This window comes from Anolis carolinensis, chromosome 6 (assembly GCF_035594765.1).
Source record: "Anolis carolinensis isolate JA03-04 chromosome 6, rAnoCar3.1.pri, whole genome shotgun sequence".
NCBI classification, from domain to species: Eukaryota; Metazoa; Chordata; class Lepidosauria; order Squamata; family Dactyloidae; genus Anolis; species Anolis carolinensis.
Genome location: NC_085846.1, coordinates 9275379 through 9293407, shown reverse-complemented (window position 1 = coordinate 9293407; position 18029 = coordinate 9275379). Strand labels below are relative to the sequence as shown.

Below are 18029 nucleotides of genomic sequence, written 5' to 3'. Positions count from 1 at the left end.
ACGGAGGTCTTAGAATCGAAGAAATACAGTATGCACATAAAATGAGAAATCTTGAAAACGAGATCCAAAAGTAAAAGCGGTTCAAGACTGGAATCCACTGCCAGTTTCTGGATTTTTTTCCTCAACAGAGCCTGGATGGCCATCTGTCGGGAGGGCTTTGATTGTGTATTCCTCCATGGCAGAATGGGGTTGGACTAGATAGCCCTAAGGGTCTCTTCCAACTGTATGATTGTATGAGTATGCATTTAAATATGTTCTAATGCAGGCATGGGCAAACTTTGGTCCTTCGGGTGTTTTGGACTTCAACTCCCACCATTCCTGGCCTCAGGCCCTTTCCTTTTCCCCCTCAGCCGCTTAAGCTTGCCCATGCCTGTTTTAACATCTAGTATCCAAAGCAGTTTCTTCTTACTTTTGAGATATTCAGGCACAAGGTGGCAATCTTAAACCCATTCTTTTTTTTTAATGGAAATCCAAATAGGAAACACTTTTATTTAGATTATGAAACTTCTTGGTTGCTAACCACATCCCGTGGTCTACCATCACTTCCCTCCCAGGAGGATTGTTCTGCGTTTCAGTAGGTTTTCTTACAAGGCAAAGATTGTAAAGTGCCAATGGAAAACCCTAAAGCCAATGACAACGATTCCATAGCATGGAATCATTTCAGTTAAAGTGGGGTCAGTCTGCATTCATTATGCAATGTAAATACCCTCTAGAACAGGGGTCCCCAAACTAAGGCCCCGGGGCCGGATGCGGCCCATCGAAGCTACTTATCCGGCCCCCATGGCACAAGGGCAGAAGGGAATTGGACTAAATGACCCAAGGGGTCTCTTCTTCTCTCACAACCCTTATTATTATTATTATTATTATTATTATTATTATTATTATTATTATTATTATAATATTGTATGACACAGCAAACAAGATAGATATGCTGGATTTCATTTCACAAAATCACATTATTGTTATTATTAACATTGAGGCTGGGTGGCCATCTTTCAGGGGTGCTTTGCTAGTGCTTTTAATGCACAAAGGCAGAAGGGGATTGGACTCAATGGCCCAAAGGGTCTCTTCCAATCCTTATTATTATTATTATTATTATTATTATTATTATTATTATTATTAATAATAATAATAATAATAAACATTGAGGCTGGGTGGCCATCTGTCAGGGGTGCTTTGCTTGTCCTTTCGGTGCACAAAGGCAGAAGGGGATTGGACTCAATGGCCCAAAGGGTCTCTTCCAACCATTATTATTATTATTATTATTATTATTATTATTATTATTATTATTATTATTATATTGTATGACACAGCAAACAAGATAGATATGCTGGATTTCATTTCACAAAATCACATTATTGTTATTATTAACATTGAGGCTGGGTGGCCATCTTTCAGGGGTGCTTTGCTAGTGCTTTTAATGCACAAAGGCAGAAGGGGATTGGACTCAATGGCCCAAAGGGTCTCTTCCAATCCTTATTATTATTATTATTATTATTATTATTATTATTATTATTATTATTAATAATAATAATAATAATAATAAACATTGAGGCTGGGTGGCCATCTGTCAGGGGTGCTTTGCTTGTCCTTTCGGTGCACAAAGGCAGAAGGGGATTGGACTCAATGGCCCAAAGGGTCTCTTCCAACCATTATTATTATTATTATTATTATTATTATTATTATTATTATTATTATTATTATTGCTCGGTGGCCAACTATAGTCCGGCCCTCCAATGGTCTGAAGGATCATGAACCAGCCCCTTGTTTAAAAAGTTTGTGGACCCCTGCTCTACAGTATCATTTTAATGGATAAAAAGGTGAATGGCTACTTTAGGAACTGTAATTCCCTTTTAAATAACTTGTTCCCTTCTCTTGCTGTTTGATGTTGGAAAACACTGCTTTTTCCAGTGAAAAAGTGGACTTTGGGCAATGCCATGGATGTACGTGTTGCATTTTGGCAGTTCATTTCACACACATCCATGGCATTGCCCATGGCTCAGAGAAGGTTGCCATTCCCTTGGCATGCAAGTGTGAATGATGCCGAGACATGAAAAGAAAAGCCAGGGTCAAGGAACCATTTAAAACCGAGCATACCTTTGCAATCTCCCTTTTTAAAGGCAACACTAAAGGAATGACCATAAAACAATCTAAACAAATGCAAACCTTTAATTCATGCAAGCCACTAATTTGCATTAAAATAGAGCCAGGGAAACCATTGAAAACCAAATGGGTCTTTACAACCAAATTAGGCTTCTCTCTGTTTTTAGGCAATGCCAACGGAATGAAAATGAAGCAAATTAAAATAAATGCAAATCACCTTTTGAAGCTCCTTTAAGCTGCATGCTTAACTATTCTCTTAGGTCCAAATTCTATTCTTAGTTCTGAATAGAGTAGACCCAATGAGTCAATTGTATTTACATGTGTGTTAACTCACAGTTCAATGATTAATGCAATAGGTCTGCTCTAGTTGGAATTTACCCAAAGGATTTCAGCCAAAATTTTATTAAGAATAATCAGAGGCAAAAAAGATGCAAGACTCCTTGGGTCGCAATGTAGAAGAAAGCATTTCACCTTTGATGTAGGAAAAAGACAGCCTCCTCTTTCCAAAATTACTTTTTCTACATAGTCAGAGTCATTAAAGTTTTATGACCGATTGTGCACTAGGTTTTAACTTTTTCTGTGGTTGTTAATTTGTTGGGATTTATTACTCACGTGGGTGGAGAAATTAAATCTTTCTAGTGATCTATTCAGACATTATCATCATCATTATTGGTTGTTGTTGTTTTTGTTGTTGACCTAACGTTGGTGATTTTTCCCAACTTTGTAACATAAAGAAGCCAAACCTGGATTAGATGAAAGACCTAGAGTCATGTTTCATAAAGCAGCCAGTCAGATACTTGTGAAAATCTCATAGAGCAGGGGTCCCCAAACTAAGGCCCGGGGGCCGGATGCGGCCCTCCAAGGTCCTTTACCTGCCCCCCACCCTCAGTTTTATAATATAATATTTTTACATCAGTTTTTAATATAATATATTGTATATACATATAATATTGATAAAAATATCAAGGCACACAACAACAACAATCCTAATTAACTTGACTATCTCATTGGCCAGTAGCAGACCCACACTTTCCATTGAAATCCTGATAGGTTTATGTTGGTTAAAATTGTTTTCATTTTTAAATATTGCATTGTTCTTTCATTGTTGTTGTTTTGCACTACAAATAAGACATATGCAGTGTGCATAGGAATTTGTTCGTATTTTTTTCAAATGATAATTCAGCCTCTCGACAGTCTAAAGGATTGTGGACCGGCCCTCTGCTTTAAAAGTTTGAGGACCCCTGAAGTAGAGGATGAAAATTATGTTGGTAGAGATGTCATAAGTCATATCAAATTTGTTAAATTCACACTTACAATGTGATATCCGACACGCAGATGTGGCCATGTCAAAAACTTAAGAATTGAAACTTACCCATGAAACTTTTTCATTTCAATTTTGTAAATCTAGGAATCTCTCAAAGTCAGTTTCATTTTCAGCACAAGAAAGCAAAGCAAAGCCAAATTAATAAAAATTTTAAATTAACGACCTCTCACAATTAGGAAAGAGAAACAGCAGGGAGAAAGCAGAGTTCCCTGGGAAAGAGACTAAGAAAGCACAGAATTTTGGGAAATTTAGTTTGGGAAGGCAAGGAGACCTATGCCAGAGAATTCTAAAGGCCCTGCCCTAAACTACATTTCCCAGAATTCTGCTCAGCATCAGAAAGCCCAATCAGGATAGGCGAGAGACGTGTCTCTCCGTAGCAGCATCCAGTCAGAGTTCCAATAAATGGTTGATTCTGCAAAGAGGAGGACCGACTGATACTTCTAGTAAGTAAGTCTCTGTGCTGGGTTGGGAAGAAATCCCTAAATAGAAGTTCTATTGGTTAATGTGAGAGACATTCAATAAGATAGCTATTGTGGCTTTTTAAAATAAAAAAAAAAACATTTTGTAAAAACTTTTTTAAAATCCCTAAAATCAGCAGATGTATGAATATTTCTGAAAGTTAGAGGGAATTATCCCCCGTTTTGCAATACAATATCATGACAGGAATAATTCTTTGAGATATAACTCCCATGTTCTATCCAATACAACTAGTGGATTTTAGCATTTGCATTCCCAAAACTGACTTTCTCCTAATCCTGGATATTTTGTACAGTATTCCCTCACTACTTCGTGGTTCACTTTTCACGGATTCGCTGTTTTGCGGTTTTTCAATAAACCCGAAAAGACTATTATAAATCATAAAAAATTACAATCTACAGCCTAAGGAAGGGAGGAAGGATAAACCAAAGGGATAGAAAAGGAGCCCAAGCGGCAGCAGGAAGAGAAGGAGGCTATTTATCAACACACAATTGGTTGATAAAGACTTAAAATAGTGTATAACTATTTGGCTCCAATTAAACACTGGTTTTATAGCAGTTCAGACTTCTTGCCGTATTTGTATCTTGCCCTTCCATTGAAAACAGTTCTCCCTTGGGAGTCTTGTGCGGTCGGTGAGAAACCACCCAATTTATTTCATGGCTAAGTAGGAATTTCAACTTTGGTTTCCAAAGACAGGTCATGATCTAAAAGCAGTAGTATTTGTCCTCAGGTCTTTCCGATTGAGCTTTTTACTCCAGTGCCCAACAGAATCTCTTGCCAGGAAATTTTGATCTAAGGTAATGGTGAGAATCTCCTCACCTTTTTTTAATTTTCTAACCATGCGAAGAGCTAACCACAAAGATTTCACCTTCTAACTTGAGAGGAAACCAAGAACAAAAAAGAAGAAACCATAGAACTTTTGTTCACATTAAGAAGAAGACAACCTTTGCTTTTCTTTTGCTTTTGAAAGGCATACGAGTAGCAATCACCTCTAGCAGGACCTTTAAGATGATGCGAAAATGCACATTTATTTGGTGGAGGAATATTTTGGACTACTTTTCTCATCTAAGTAAGTATTCAGAACATCTTGACTGCTGATCACAAGGAAGCGGGTGCTGATCAACCACTTTCTCATTTATTTCATTTTTTCACCATTAGCTTTCTTCTACTGACTGATAGAAATGACTAGTGATGCTAACTTTTCTACTTATTACAGTTGTTAGCTTTCATTTCATACAATCTGGGTTTTAGCCCAATTTGCAAAACAAGGTGTGGACCTCTTTATGTAATATAGCCTCAATTCCATTTAAGTTTGACCTAAAACCTGGAGCAATTGCAGAATTGCCATTATTTCCTATAATCATCTCCACTACTACTACTTGGAGGGAAGGGTTCTATGATGACATCTACTAGGAGTACTATTAATCTCAGAAGCAAAAGTAGTACTAGAATGAGCTATGTCAGAAATCTATGTCACAGTGCTTGCTACATGTGTAATTCCTATTCATAATGTCGAGTATAGCTAATTGATGTCAACGTGACAATTGTGCATCTTTGTACAAAGTTATGGGATGGACCTGAAGAAAGGTGAAATTAGAAGAGAAATACAAGGAGAAAGAAATGAAGGGATACATGGATAATGATTGACAGGTAAGAAGTTGTACAAAAAGGAGAAAAGGAGTGAGCTGGAGAAATGATGCTGTCTACAATGAAAGAGCAGACGGCAGTAAAAGAAGTAATATAACAGAGTGCTTTGATTCAAGTAGAAAAGTCACTGGAGATAATATCCAAATCTCTTTCTCTTTTGGAGAGATGGTGCAGAATATCACTGACAACCATGGATTCCCTTCCTAAGAAATACAAGCAAAGTTATGGCACAGCCCTTTGGTTATTCTGATTTTGAGGAGAAACGTTGGTTGAATATGACCATTGGTGAGGGCAGCAAGTCTACCTGCGATGTTGTGATAGAAAATCCAACCAACTATTATTGAGCTGTGAGCCACACAGTGGTAGGAAATGTGAAAGGACTCACACAGAAACCTGAAGGAGGAGTGGCTGAAATTGTTTCCCCAGAGCCAGAGGTTCACTTCAGGGGAAGTCCTGGATGTCTTTAACATGACCAGTGAAGGAATAAGAAAGGATGCAGTCCTGATTCAAGCATTTCCAGATCTCAGAGATGTTCCTTTTGGATTTGCAAAGACTCAACTCCTGCAAGAACATGGTTAGTGCGGCCTAGAAGACTATAGAAATTGTACTCCAGAAATTATCCCACCCTCCTGCTCTTTATATGTCACCATTTTAATTATTTTTGACCCATTCTGGTGCACCAGAAGACAGTATGGCAGCAGCATACTCTAAATGTTACTGTGCTGTAACTCCTAAATTCTTCTTTATTCCTGGAGGGTCACATCTTCTTCACCTCTTCAGTACCATCTTTCATGGTCAAGAAAGATTTCTATGGAGTTGCCACACCGACTAGATCTCCAAGAACAACATGAAGTTCTACATCACAACCCTAAAATTAGAAGAGTGAGACAGAGTAAGAGAGATCCACTCCTGATGATAGTTTGACAATGTTCTGTGAAATGAAATGCAGGCACTTAGGATCTTTGTATCAAGTGGCTTTCATATGCCAGGTGGAGATGAGGAGCCAGCTCAGCTCATATGGTGACCTAGTTCCAACGACTTGGTTAACAAATTGGACATTTTTAGACAGACCATGCTGGCATCCTGGCTGCCAACCACATCCTCTGGTTACCATTTCTTTGTTTTAATTTGTTTTTTGAGTTACATTTCATGGCAAAGAAGAGAGCTCAGTATCATCCAGGTGGAACTCAACGTTCAGAAGCTCTTTGGAGAATAAAATTTATTCAATTCCTTTCCAAGTTACTTCTTGGTTCTTTCCACTTCTTAATGAGGGAAGATGTTTTCTCCTTGGGCATTAGCTTTATTGTTAATATCAGTCTTCAGTAAGTAATGGTTAATTGATTTTTCTATTTTTTTTGGGGGGGGGGGGAGGCTTCATGAGAAATTCTCACGGCTCGAGATCTTCTAACATGTGTGTATAATGGCCAAACATATCTCTAAGTTCCTTGGTTTATATCTGTGTTTACTTGTGGATGGGGTTGATAGCAGATGAAAAGATAATTTAATGTTGAAATGTTATTTTTAAAAGCAATTAGCTACAATAAAATGCCAAGTCCCAGAAATATAGTTTGTATAGCTGCAATCCTATAGTCACAATTTTGAAAATCTACTTTCTTCTGATTTAAAATTCTACTACAAATATTATTTTTTTGGGGAAAAAATATAGAATTTGCACTCTTCTGGCTTGCAATACAAAGCAAACTTAGCCATGAAGTCACACATGTCCTGTAATTATAGTTTTATTATAAAAACAATGAAGTCAACTCTCTTTAGTTACCATAATAATGTACTTTATGCTTTGCTTTTTGCAAAAACAAATTAGCTGCAGTCTTAAGAAGTATACCATTCTTGTTATATTGGAATGAGGCGCCTTCCCTCAATTTAGATCATAGATTATGTTTGATTACAAGCAACTAGTTATTTCCAAACTGTGGTGGGATGTGTTTTCTAAAGTAAATACGGATTAGATTTAAATTGCAGGTGCAGAAAAAAAGAAGACACCCCTTTATCTTCCAGGTCTATTTTTCTATAGAATTTTTAATGCTGTTACTTTTTCTGCAGAAAGGAGAGTTGGTGCTTCAGTTGACCAAATGGACGGCATTGTGACTGTTACCCAAGGAGGACACATCTCAATCGACTGCCACTATGAAATGTCTTCCGATTACCGAGCAACTCCATTCTGGTACATTCAGCCTCTTGGTGAACATCCCAGGCTCCTGCTGAGTGATTTTGGGAATGGGAATTTGAGTGAACAGTTCCATCAAGGTTTTGAGGCTAAGCATGAGAGGAAAAATAAGACTTACAACTTGGAGAAAAAGGCCAGCCAACTGAATGATTCGGCTGTCTATTTTTGTGCTGTGAGTGACACAGTGGGATGGTTTGGAAGGGAAGCCAATCAAAAACTTGCCAGAAACAGAAGCAAGAAGAAGCATTTACAATAGAGCTGATCAGACTGAGTTCCTACAGGTGAAATTCTACAAATCTGTTGGAACTAGTAAAGGTTTTCCCCTGACATTAAGTCTAGTCATCTCCAACTCCAAGGGTTGGTGCTCATCTCCACTTCTAAGCCAAAGAGTCGGCGTTGTCTGTAGACACCTCCAAGGTCATGAGGCTGGCATGACTGCATGGAGTGCCGTTACCTTCCTGCTGGAGCGGTACCTATGGATCTACTCACATTTACATGTTTTCGAACTGCTAGGTTGGCAGAAGCTGGAGCTGACAGCGGGAGCTCACTCCACGGATTCGAACCGCCAACCTTTTGGTCAGCAAGTTCAGCAGCTCAGCAGTTTAACCCTCTGTTGGAACTACTATTTAATATTTTAACAAATGTTTCAACCATGGATGAACATCAAAAAAGGCAAGGAGGTGGTTGGGAGAGGCTGAGAGAAATTTGGGAATCTTTTCCATTTAGGAAAGAACAAGAAAAAAGCCTCTTTGTGATGAAACTCGTATCATACGTAAATGAAGACTGGATACAGAGGAAGAAGGAGTGAAAATTAAAACAGTATCAACAATTTAAGATATGAGATGATAACCTGCTACAAGCAGAAAATAGCAAAGTCCTAGAACAATTACTAAAGAAAGCCAAGGACTGTATCTAGAATTTAGAGTACAAGGCTGATATTGCTTATTTTTCTCATTAGAATCAATTGGCCAACTTGAAGTTTAAGTAAGGATGCATCTACACTATAGAATTAAAGGAGTGTGAGCATTTTAATTGCCATGGTTCAATACTATGGAATTCTGGGATTTATAGTTTGACGAGGCACCAGGACTCTTTTGCAGAGAAAATTAGAGTTCTTGTAAAACTACAACTCCCATAATTTTATTGCATTGAGCCATGGCAGTTAAAATGGTGTCCAATTGCATTAATTCTACAATGGAGATGTACCCTAAATATCATTCAATTCCATCACAAGCATATATATATTTCATATATATAGTTCAATTTAATTCCATTGAACTATAAGGACCCATATTGCCTTGGGTTCTAAATCTGGATCTAATATAGGGAGAATACTCTAGTTAAAGTGAATTTCACACAATTCTATTATAGTAATAGCAAACACCTTCTTTTTTTTTTTGCTTTTACTGTCAGATCCTAACTTCTGTCTAGACAGAGATGTATTTTTTCCTCACCAGTTCTATATTTGTCATATACACACACACACACACACACACACACACATATATATATACACACACACGCTTGTGATGGAATTGGATGATATTTAGGGTACATCTCCATTGTGGAATTAATGCAATTGGACACCACTTTGAGTCCTTATAGATCAATGGAATTAAATTAGTTAAGGGAGACGCAGTGGCACAATGGGTTAAACCCTTGTGCTGGCTGAACTGCTGACCTGAAGTTTGAGTTACTAACCTGAAGGCTGCTGGTAGGAATCCGTGAGATGGGGTGAGCTCTCTTCTGTCAGCTCTAGCTTGTGGAGACAAGAGAGAAGCCTCGCGGTAACACATCCAGGCATCCCGTGGGCAACATCTCTGTAGACGGCCAATTCTCTCACACCAGGAGCGACTTGCAATATGTTCTCAAATAGCTTCTGATGCAATAAAAAAACAAGTTAAAGCCACAATTGTCAGTGGATCAGGATGACTCAGGATGGTTTTTGTAAAGTGTTTGAGGACTGTGCTCTTAACAAGTTCCAGCTACAGGCTTCATTTTGGAAAGGGAGCTTATTTAATAGTCCAACCAGGTACGTAGTGTGAAGCGAACCCCCTTCTTTTGTCTTTTATGTATTGTGGAATGAGAAACGAGTCCGAAAACTTTTTGGAGGTGTTGAAAAGGACAAAAAAACCCAGTCAAGCATGGGTCCTAGAAAGTGGTGTATGCTTCCCTTTAATGCAATGGATCTATGGGGTGGAAAGTCTATTTTGCACAACAGAATTCTAGCACTGGGTCCGGTTTAACTGCCATTGCTCTGTCTTGCAGAAATTTGAGATCTGTAGTTTTCTATGGGATTTCAAATGATCTAACAGAAAGCTGTATTGTATCATAAAATTACAACATCCTAGATCAGGCATGGGCAAACTTTGGCCCTCCAGGTATTTTGGACTTCAACTCCCACAATTCCTAACAGCCTCAGGCCCCTTTCTTTTCCCCCTCAGCCGCTTAAGCTGAGGCTGTTAGGAATTGTGGGAGTTGAAGTCCAAAACACCTGGAAGGCCAAAGTTTGCCCATGCCGGCCCTAGATAATACTGCTCTTTAAGCCATTTGATACATCAGACTAACTGTTGTTGTTGTTGTTGTTGTTTACATCCTGCCTTTCTCCCCATGGAGACTCAATCCTTTCCACCCCATTTGCCAGTGATCAGCACCATTGGCAACAACTATTTCTTTCACTCTTGGAAATTTGCTGCTCCCTAATGTAGAATAACATTGGTCCATGGACCACTAATTTGAGTAGCAATGGTGTAGAATGAAGCCATGGCAGCTAAAGTGGTACCGAAGTGTTATAACTGTGTATTAAGGAAGATATGAGATTAGGAAAAAAAAATCTTGTCAAGAAAAGATATAAAAGACTGCAACAGGACAGAACAGAGTGATTATTCTTCATTTTTGTTAAGCAACATGGTGTTTTTTGTGTCAGGAGCAACTTGAGAAACTGCAAGTTGCTTCTGGTGTGAGATAATTGGCTGTCTACAAAGACGTATTTTTGGAAATGAGATATTGTTTGAAAATACAAAAAAGCAAAGTTTGATTTTGACACTGTAAAGGGTGTTTGAAAAAGAACTCCCTAGTTTTAATGTATTTATACTTAAAACTAGGGAGTTCTTTTTCAAACACCCTGTATAAAAGGGACATCACTTTACATCACTTTATATATACCATCTATATATATAAAAGTGTAATGAAATTTCGGCCTAGGACAAAACAACAAAACTACACATTCCAGAAACACTAAACTTGGCAGCACAACCCCTCATCCATGCCTCTACGTTCATACAACAAAAAGAAAAATAAAGTCCTAATTAGAGGGAGAGGAAGAATTGTTTTTATCCAATTGCTGCCAGTTAGAAGGCTAACCTCCGCCCACTTGGTCTCCTAGCAACCCACTCAGCCCAGGGGACAGGCAGAGTTAGGCCTCACTTAGGCCTCTTCCACACTGCCTATAAAATACAGATTATCTGATCTTAACTGGATTATATGGCAGTGTAGACTCAAGGCCCTTCCACACAGCTATATAACCCATTTATAATGGACTTAATGTCAGGGGGAAACCTTTACCCTTTACCTTAACTACCACCAATTCCTCAAGACTTTATTTCCCATACCACCATACTTCGCCACAGCAACGCGTGGCCAGGCACAGCTAGTTGTATATAAGGGGACTTGAGCGTCTACAGGTTTTGGTATCCATTGGAACCAAATTATAGTGGGTACTCAGTGCTCCTGTATATGCAATTCCAATAGCTAGACATGAATCGAGGATGTGCATATTGCTATACAGAAGTGAAATCAAAATGTTTCTGCAGGTGGTAGTTTATGTAGAGGTCTCTTTCACTGTGTGTCAACTCTGCAAGCGAGCTTACACTTCATTTGGGAAAAGGAACACAACTAAGTCACATCAAGTAAGCCTGAGAGAATAAATTACGTCTTTCTTTGCTCACTTTCACATAAACAATTTGGCACTACTTTAATTGCCCAGTCAGTTTTTAACTATGAATTTTGAAACCACACCTTGTTTCTACTGTATATTAATCTTTGTTCTGTGTATTTCAATATGTGTATTTCATAGAAATACATTATAATAATGGTATTTTACTCAAGATTTTATGATGAGTGTGTTTAACTATGTTGTGCCTCACCTTGAGCCGTGAAAAGAGGCAGGTAAGAAATAACAACAACAACAGCACTTTAATGGGACAATAGTTCTGGTATCTACCTCTCCCTGATTGTAACTGACACTACTTGCACTTTCTTTGGCCCAGTTCTTTTTTGGAGCCAACCCAGGATTTTATCATAGTATATTTATCGTTTTTGACCTCATTTGTTTTATGACTTGTTTTATTGTTGATTGACTTGTTTTATTGTTGTGTTATTATATTGTCTGTTGCCTGGGCTTGGCCCCATGTAAGCCGCCCCGAGTCCCTTCGGGGAGGTGGGGCGGGGTATAAAAATTAAATTATTATTATAATATTATTATTATTAATAACAACAACAAACATTACACCAAATGGTCTGTTGTATCAAATAGCTTAAAGAGATTCCACCTGAACATTTGGAAGAACTTCCTCACTGTGAGAGCTGTTCAGCAGTGGAACTCTCTGCCACGGAGTATGGTGGAGGCTCCTTCTTTGGAGGTTTTTAAGCAGAAGCTGGATGGCCATCTGTTGGGGGTGCTTTAAATGCAATTTTCCTGCTTCTTGGCAGAATGGGGTTGGACTGGATGGCCCACGAGGTCTCTTCCAACTCTATGATTTTATGATTATATGAATGCTGGAATTTGAAGTTTGCCTTGAAGACTTCTAGAAGAATTCTAAATACTAAACTATAGAATTTGATGGGCCGGACAATTTGAAGAATATTAAAGAGCTGTAGTTAATGAATTGCAATTAATTCCACTATCATTTGGAATCTCAAATATAGTCCTGATAGTAAGAGTGAAAATTGTTGTTGTTTGCCTTCAAGGTATTTCTGACTTTTAACAACCCTAAGATGAAAGTCTCATGAGGTTTTCTTTGCAAGATTTGTTCAGAGTGACTTGCTTTTGTCATCCTCTGAGGCTGAGAGTATGTGACATGTCTAAGGTTGTCCAATGGGTTTCTATGGCTAAGTGGCAATTCAAACTCTTATCTCCAATTCCATATTAGAGAGAAATGTAATAAGATGATATTAATATGGAATTGGTTAACACCAATCACTCGGGCCCACTTGCAGAGTGACTGGGCTATGTTTTTGTAAAGGCATTTCCTGCTGTGTGAACAGGGAAGGTGGGAAGATGATATTTGGATCTGGAACCAAGCTGGAAGTCAGATTTGGTAAGAGGGAAGAGGGAATGAATTCTCCAAACAGAGCTTATCATGGGAGGAAGGCGGTCAAGACTGGGATGGCTGATTAATAGTGGGATGGATGTTTCAAGTGGCCCTGTATGTGATTGATATGGAGTTGGTGGGTTTTTGTAATGGACTCTATGGCTGTGGGAAATAACCTCAATGCACTCACCATTGGTTCTGGAATGAGGCTTACTGTGCTACCAAGTAAGTAGGTGGAACAGATTTGGTATCTTTGTATTGTTGTGGGCCTCCATTTCTGATTTGTCACTACCGTAAGGCAACCCTATTACAGGGTTATTTTAGTTAGACTAGTTCAGAGAGAGTGTGCAACTTGCCTGGTCATCCATTGGGTTTCAGTGGCCAAGAGTAGATTTGAACCCTAATCTCCAGAGTCGTAGTCCAGTGCTCAAACCACTACACTACATTGGCTATTTTATGACTATCTATGCTTAATATTTTTAATTAAGGACATGACGGGGGAGGTAAGGCCATGTTTGCTCTAAATCAGCATTCATTTGTGCTTAACGTCATGCATGTATATGGAGGCTGATGGCTCCCATTTCAGGAAGACTATGAGTCCACTCTGGATTTTAGTCCAAACTTTAAAGGTACAGTACCAGATGTGGAATCCATTCTGACAATGGATATGACACCAGTGATAGCTTCTTTAATTATATTTCTAGTGTCCATGGAACAGTGAGTCTGCTTCAGGTCTGAGTTTGGAATGTTTAGTCTGTCCCCAAAATAGTTCCAGCACTTTGGATAGTTCTTTTTAACATTTTATTTATTCATTTATTTAAACTCAGTGTCATTCACAACTGAAGTAAAGAGAACAAATAAAGGTCAGAGGGAAAAGGATATAGGTAAAGGTAAAGGTTTTCCACTTTCCAGTCATGTGCAACTCTGGGGGTCAGTGCTCATCTCCATTTCTAAGCCGAAGAACCAGCATTGTCCGTAGAGGCCTCCAAGGTCATGTGGCCGGCATGACTGCATGGAGCACTGTTACATTCCCGCTGGAGTGTTACTTATTGATCTACTCACATTTGCATGTTTTCGAACTGCTAGGCTGGCAGAAGCTGGGGCTAACAGCAGGAGTTCACCTTGATCCCTGGATTCGAACTGCTGACCTTTTGGTCAGCAAGTTCAGCAGCTCAGCGGTTTAACTGCTGCACCACCGGGGGTTCATGACACACGCATATGTAACAACTAAAACTAGACTCAAACACAATACCAAATCTCTAACCTAAAAAAAAATGCTCTAAAACACGAAATAAGTAACCAAACTACAGAACTGTGACCCCCCCCTAACCCCCCGCATTCAAACTGTAGTGAAAAAAGTAAAAATTGAAAGAAAAAAAATATTATTTTACCATTAAGATCCAATTAAAAAGCCTAATGGAATGATTAATATCTAAAGCCACAAATTATTATGTTGTATTAGGTGTCTTGTTCAAATTTCCATAAATGGTTTCCAAAACCTTCAAAAGGTATTTGAAAGGTTTTTAAAACTTTGGACTAAAACCCAGAGTATATTTGTAGCTGCGCTACCATCTGACCTTCTGGTTGTCATTACCAACAAGTAGAATGAAAAAAATAGTGTTAGCCCTAAACTATCCTGGATTACTTGGTTGGATGAAGATTGGTGCTGTTGGAGGTTTTTGTAATGAGTTGTATTGCTGTGACAATAATAATCGCAAGCTCATATTTGGAACTGGAACAAAGCTCACTGTACAACCAGGTAGGATCTTGGATATGATCCCTCTTTACTGGCCCTGTGTTTGTGTGTCTGCAGATACAGGAATATTGATGATAACAGTGGAATATAACTCGGGAGTGTGGTAGAGTCTCCTTCTTTGGAGGTTTATCAACAGAGGCTAGATGGCCGTCTGTCAGGAGTGCATGGATGGTGTCTTCCATTCTATGAAGTCAAAGGAGAAGTAAAAGGCTTTTGCTTTAATGCCGGGGAGCAATGCTGTAATGAAGCCAGGGTCAAAGCACCCTAACTTTACATTACCTAATATGTAAATATAATAGTGGGAAGTCTTCCTTTGGCATTTCCAGAGGACAGTATTTGTGGCAAGCCTTCATGTCCACCCATCATTGTTTTGGGCTGTTCCATGCTTTTTGAATTTAACACCCCAAAATACATTAAAATGATTATAATATTTAGGAAATGTTTTAATTGAAGGCTGGTGAAGATTCTGAAAACAAAAAGAAGTTAATCTAATGAACTCATACATATGAGCTTGTATGTGGCTAGATAGATAGAAAAGTGTGTGTTTATATAATAAAATCAGACAGTAAATTGTAAACTACTAGAACTTTGCAAGGCTCTTTTTCCCCTTTAAAATGAGCAGAATGCTCTGTAGGTACAATAAAATATAGCTCCCATCATATGCCAATGATCAAGATTGGAACTTGTATTGTCACATATCTAGAAAGCACCAGATTTTTGGAGCTACATCTTACAGATATTTTGGAAGATTAGGAAACATATTCCAAACATTATTATCTCAATTTCCTCTTTATCCAACTTATATTTATATGTCTTGATCATAGTTCCATTTCTCAGCATTGTTTCCTATGGGTTTGTTCCTTCAACAGCTTCATAATAGGCTAAAAATCATCAGGAAGCATCTTTCTCCACTGTGACAAAAATGCCACAATTGGTAAAACTTTACCAGTTGATTTTCAGCCTGAAGCTATACAAAGCAGAGATCTTTTGCCCAAGGAATCCTTATCATGTATGTATGCTTCTACTATTCTTCATTTGGACTTTTAGTTTTCCAAATGTGTTTTTGGCCTGTGTGGGTTAAGGAACTTGCAGTATAAGGGAGAAATAGAATCAGAAAATCCATGTTTCATCTCCATTAGATGTTGCTTCAATCCAGTTACTCAACCCTTTAGAGGCAAATGCCTTAGATTCTATCAGAAAATAATAATATCAAGGTAATTTGAAAGCATCCATTCCTTTCAACCTAAACCATTCATTTGGATACCAAAGTGAGTCTGAGACAAAAAAGAAACAAGGGATGCAAAGAATTTCTCATGGAAAGCTACCTGTAGTTTTTGTAAAGCAATGTTTTACAGTGTAATTCAGATTACGTGGGCTCCAAACTCACCTTTGGAAGAGGAACGAATCTGAAAGTCATCCCAGGTATCTATGAATGAAATAAGATGTTTGGACAAACACACAAGTGGAAGCTAGTGGTTTCTGTGTTGCTACAGTGGTTTTACATCAGTTCTGTTAGTCCGAACTTTAAAGGAATAAACAAAAATTCCAAATGAATTTGGGATTGTGGTTCATTTTAGCACTTTGGATAGCTCTTTTATTGTTGGGAACAGAACAGATTGACCTCTCTAGTATGTGTGTGTCAAATTCAAGATATGTGAGTGAAATCTGAACCTCTATGTCATTTCATGTGGACTTCCAAATGGTGGACTACAATTCCTGTATTCTTCATCATTAGTTATCATGGCTAGAGGTGATGGGGACTATGATTCAGGAGCATCTGGAAGGCTGCAGTTTGTTCTGTTTAGTCAGGAGAGTGGGGTTTGGATTTGCATAAAAGACTTGTGGATATGATGTCTGACTTTAAAATGTGATTTAATCTTTCCCCAACCTCAGAGCAACAGGAGTGGTTAAGTTGCAATTCCCACTGTACTCAGTCTGCATGGCAGATAATCAGAAGCAATGGGAGTTATTGTTCAATAACACCTGGAAATCTAAACTGGGTAAAAACTAAAGAGCACTGACTGCTATGTAAAAATATATAGTTGACCCTCTGTATCCATGGATTTTCCATCTGTGGATTCAATGACTCCTTGAAGGCAATCATAAAGGCTGATGTGGCCCTTGATGAAAATGAATTTGACATCTCTAGTGGCACAAATATACAGTAGAGTCTCACTTATCCAACTTTCTGGATTATCCAACACATTTTTGTAGTCAATGTTTTCAATACATCGTGATATTTTGGTGCTAAATTCATAAATACAGTAATTACTACATAGCATTACTGTGTATTGAACTACTTTTTCTGCCAAATTTGTTGTCTAACATGATGTTTTGGTGCTTAATTTGTAAAATCATAACCTAATTTGATGTTTAATAGGCTTTTCCTTAATGCCTCCTTATTATCCAACATATTTGCTTATCCAACATTCTGCCGGCCAGTTTATGTTGCATAAGTGAGACTCTACTGTATTTGCATGAAAGCAGCAAATGGGCAATTAATGCTGTTTGATACCACTTTAACTATTTCAAGCAGCTTGCCAAAGTACTGATCTTCACACAGTTTATGGAAGGAGTAAAGAGGGTATGAATAATTGTACAGAGAGTAAGATAAACTTTTCAGAGTCTGGGTTAGTGAAGAATAGACTGAGAAGTCTTTTCTTGACCATGTTTTTTTCTCAGCAAGGAAAAGGTGCCTTTTCCCACTAGTGTAGAATTAAGTTCTTTCACTACCCATCAAGAACCATAGTCCACTAAAGGTCTTAACTAGATATAAGCCAAGTTCAATGTGTTGTCGAAGGCTTTCATGGCCGGGATCACAGGGTTGTTGTATGTCTTTCGGGCTGTGTGGCCATGTTCCAGAAGCATTCTCTCCTGACGTTTCGCCCACACCTATGGCAGGCATCCTCAGAGGTTGTGAGGTATGGATAAACTAAGTAAGGAAAGGAAAGAATATATATCTGTGTCCAAGGTGTGGCAAGAGTCCTTTGTCACTGGGAGCCAGCATTAATGTTTCTGTTAATCACCCTAATTAGCATTGGAGATGTTTTGTCCCTTGCCTGGGGGCATCCTTTGTTCAGTCAAGCCTTCATTGTGTTGGTTCCCATCTACTGTTTTGATTTTGGAAAACCCAAAATCAAAACAGTAGATGGGAACCAACACAATGAAGGCTTGACTGAACAAAGGATGCCCCCAGGCAAGGGACAAAACATCTCCAATGCTAAT

General features: G+C 38.5%; 1 protein-coding gene across 1 annotated transcript in view; it reads left to right on the top strand.

Annotated features, from left to right (window-relative positions):
* The first annotated feature begins 4882 nt into the window (after positions 1-4882).
* LOC103281669 (T cell receptor alpha chain MC.7.G5-like) overlaps positions 4883-18029 on the top strand; it is a 79888-nt gene continuing 66741 nt past the window's right edge. The window contains exons 1-3 of the mRNA XM_062958050.1: positions 4883-4973; positions 7613-7908; positions 16160-16226. Of these exons, the coding sequence (XP_062814120.1) occupies positions 4913-4973; positions 7613-7908; positions 16160-16226 (424 nt within the window). The 5' untranslated portion in view covers positions 4883-4912. The remainder of the gene's footprint in view (positions 4974-7612; positions 7909-16159; positions 16227-18029) is intronic.